This window comes from Theobroma umbraticum, unplaced genomic scaffold (assembly GCF_002168275.2).
Source record: "Theobroma umbraticum cultivar Fairchild unplaced genomic scaffold, ASM216827v3 scaffold_12.0, whole genome shotgun sequence".
In the NCBI taxonomy this organism is placed as follows: domain Eukaryota; kingdom Viridiplantae; phylum Streptophyta; class Magnoliopsida; order Malvales; family Malvaceae; genus Theobroma; species Theobroma umbraticum.
The window spans coordinates 2,872,483-2,876,434 of NW_018397272.1; the positions used below are offsets into that span (position 1 = coordinate 2,872,483).

Sequence of the window (3,952 nt, forward strand, 5' to 3'; positions counted from 1 at the left end):
CATTATTCCCCTGAACCTTACTTGAAAGCTGAAAGTCACAGCTATCACAATTACCAATGAAACTTTCAACATGTACTGAAATCTCATCTATATCTCCCTCATCTTCTTCATAAGTTGCAGCTCTACAAATATCAGCAACAACATTTCCGGAAGAATCAACCCCATCCTCATCGTCATCCTCAATATGCTCATGGCAATCTTCCACATGGTTGTGTTCAAAATGAGCAGAAGTTCCTTGATCAGTTGGAGATTCCACAACAGAGTCATCATCATCTGCAGGAATTCCACACTCAGCTGTCTGCCACTCATCATTGTCACTATCAATATTTACAGGGTCAAATTGATTCTGCTCAGCACGTTTTCTAAGCACAAAGACATTAAAATAATAACTGACAAGGTCCCTCTTGCTATGGGAAGGGAAAACTGCAGGGAGATGATCCCAGAAATTCTTACCCAATGACACAGGGTAAGAAAAGACAACATTTTGAAATGCTAGCTCTTCCTCTTCAGTCCATCTTTTTGCAAGTTCCTCCCCTATATCACAGAAACCCAACTCCTCAAATATTTCCGGCCCAAGGTTCTTCCTTAGTTTCTCTCTTGCTTCTGTCACATGTTGTCTAATGCATCTGATAGAACCCTGATCAAGGCACTCACAATCAATTCTGTGTCCCACATCTTCACGGCAAAACTTTGCAGTTGTTTCAGAATCAGGCATTGGAATGACACAAGTACCCATCATCTTCTTCTGATGATCATCATCATCACCCATAAGGCTTGCACATGATGATTTAAGGGGAACTTGGGGATCCGATGCATCTAGACAATCTGAAGAGCTCTTCAGACCCTGTTGCCTCCATTCTGGAATATCAGCTTGATGCTCTGGTCCAATAGAAACTCGCTTTTGAGGAGAAAGAATAGATGAATAGATCTCATCAGCATGAAGAAAAGCCCTAATTTGATGTCCAGATGCAAAATATTCAGGAAACAATGGAAGATGAACTGCCACCTCTGGCTCAGTATCTGCATCTATGCCATTGCTGTTTACCCACCAAAAATGAGGAACAGAACAAGAAGCACTAGTTTCAAATTCCTTATTGGCTCCACTTATCACTTTGTTGCATGGATCCTCATCAAACCTACCTTCATCTTGGCATTTACTGTAAATGTCCTCCCATTTACCTTCTTCAAATTCAAACTCTATCAGTTAGAGAAACTTACTGAATATTTTAACTTGACTGGCTAGGTATGGTCATAAGGCTTATGCACCTAATCTGATGTAATCAATGAAACATATGCAGGCAATTATTTTGCCACGTTAAAAAACATAACACATTTAGTGCACATAGTATTAGAGCTGTGCAACCACATTCCCAAAAAGTATCATAGGCAGGTTCATCAAGTGAATGTTCCACATATTTAATCAATGAACTAAAACAAAATCCACCTTTTGTTTGACACTTGGAAAACACATGCTCATGTATCTGTGCTTGACTAATTGAATAGTATCTTAAGTCCACTATGCAAAGATTGAGTTGGCTAAAAGCCTACATAAGTTTACCTAATAATATCAAGCTCAGTATCATGGGTCACAGAATGCAATACATGCAATTTCTAAAGTAAAAATCGCATGCCCAATCCAAGAACATGTTATCTAGTTATGCATAAAGTTTATAGACATATTAAAATTGTAGTACCAGAAATTTGATGGTTGTGGAGAGCACCATTAGGATGAACACCATTGACAACTGAAGCAAAGCAGCTGGTATTTTCCCATTGCCTTGGATGCTTACAAACAACCCTTTGAGAGTCATCAACATAAGGACGTTTATGAATCATTTTAACCTGCAAGTAATAAGTAATCATATTTTAGAGCATAAAAGTTTATGCACCAGAAGATTTGTATAAGAAAGGACTTCGCTTTTCTATATCCTTCAAGGAATGCAGCCTAGATTGGAAGAATGAAGGAAAAGTATTCACATAGTTGTTAAGAGTCAACCGAGTTAACTTGAGTTGTACACCCACAACTTTAAATGGCAGTGAGGAAGAACATATCCAGCACTTACAAAAAAGAACCTATCTTGCAGACAAGAGTCAAATTATAAATAATACCAAACAAAGATTAAAAAAAGAAAAGGAAGAAGAAGCAGCTTTGCATTTTATAATAAGAGCAGGCTGCAAGCCTTGAAGACAAACGAAAACAGGAAAAATGTAAACATGCCAAATTACAGAGAATCAAAATATAAACAGTTAGCATATCATGCTAGATTTCAAAAGTGAAAAAGAAAAAAAAACCAAGGCAAAAGCCAAATTAACACCACAGAAAATTTTAATTTTAAACTTTTCCACTGATATAAAGAATCAAACCTTTATTTTTCCTAGATTTCAAGATTACTATATACCATTTTCCTTTTTTCTCTTTAAGACCTAATCCAAAAAACGATATTGTTAAAAACCAACATTCAAATATTAACCATTTTAATTAGCATTTTTATCACTGTATTTTTTTAACTATCAAAGTACCCAACAGCTAAAAAAGCATGAAATCGCATTTAAATGAATTAATTACAAAAGAAAAAATCTTTTAAACTATTAATTAGAGTTGAAAATAAAATGCAAGTCTATATTTTGCATAATTGAGCTAAATGGACTTGTTATTACCTGAGAATTCGTTGACCAATCAGTTGAGAAATTTAAAAGAACCAGGAAATAGTAAATAAAATTAAAAAACTGGATAAATAAAAATTATGCTTCTTAAAATAATTAAACACTGATTTGCAAGAAATAAAGGTATAGAATTAGAAACTTTACTATTTTTAGCTATTTTACACGGGAAAAATAAAAGGAATAAAAAAGAGATACTTGGGAATAAAAGAATCACTATAAAGTTTAGAGATTTAAGAATAACCAGAAAAATTCGAACTACCCAGGAGAAATTGAATCGATAAAAAGAAAATCCAAAATCAAAATGTACAGATCAAAGAAACGCCCTTTTGAAATCGAAGAATTTTCAAAACCCTAACCCTAGAATCGAATTCAAGACACGGGAATGGGTGAAATAAGGATCAAATGAAAGAGGAGAAAACCAATAAACGGGTGAGAATCGAATTGAAGAAACAACAACGAAAGATTTGAAGGAATTTTAGCTAAAAAACGAGAGAAATCGAGACGGATTTAATTTGGGATGGCAAAATGGGTAAAGTTAGGGCAAGGTTTATTTATAGGAATCTGATTGGTGATCTCCGATGGCTGGAGGAAAACGGAGAAGTTACTAAAAGAGGTAGAATCTGTCGGAAAATTACGCAAAATGCCACTTTGGGATTCTGGGATCCAAAGGGGACTGATAAGGAAATGGATTTGTCTGACGACTTTGATGTAAGAAATTTACGTTGATCGTCCAGTTGCAAGCCACGTGGAGGCATGCAGTTGGATGTTTTACTCCTTTTCTTGACACATGCAAAATGTGTTTCTTTTCGTTGAAAATAAGGTTAAATTTCATAGAATAGATTTAAAATATTTAGTTGTATAATTTATTTTTTAAAAATAGTTATTTTTTGTTTGCACTAACATATATTTATTTGTATTATTTCTAAAATATAATTTGAAAAATTTTAATATTTGATTATTAGTGCACAAATGTTTTAAACTACAAATTTTTCAAACAAAATATTTTAAAAATAAGAATAAATAAGAAGAAAAAAATATAATAATAAAACGTTAGATTTTTTTTCATTATTTTATTTTCTTTTCTCCCTTTGTTTCTTTTAGTAAAAATTTAAAAACATTTTAGTCACATTAAAATCCAAACATCTAGATCAAATACATATGCTTGTATAAATTTTCTTAAAAAATAATTTTAAATTATAACTTTTTCTATGATATTTGTTTGAAATAAGAGATTGATATTAAAACTTGATGTCGTTTCGGTATCTTATTAATTTTTTATTTCTTTCAA

The 3,952-nt window shown here is 33.0% G+C and overlaps 1 protein-coding gene across 1 annotated transcript; it reads right to left on the bottom strand.

Annotated features, from left to right (window-relative positions):
- Positions 1 to 4: 4 nt before the first annotated feature.
- LOC110426828 (uncharacterized) lies at positions 5 to 3,321 on the bottom strand (the record flags this gene model as incomplete). The annotated part of the gene is made up of 2 exons (XM_021442128.1): positions 1,695 to 3,321; positions 5 to 1,179 (listed from the first exon to the last, which is right to left on the bottom strand). Coding segments are annotated over exons 1-2 (1,344 nt in total), but the record flags the coding sequence as incomplete, so codon positions are not given.
- Positions 3,322 to 3,952: the final 631 nt, after the last annotated feature.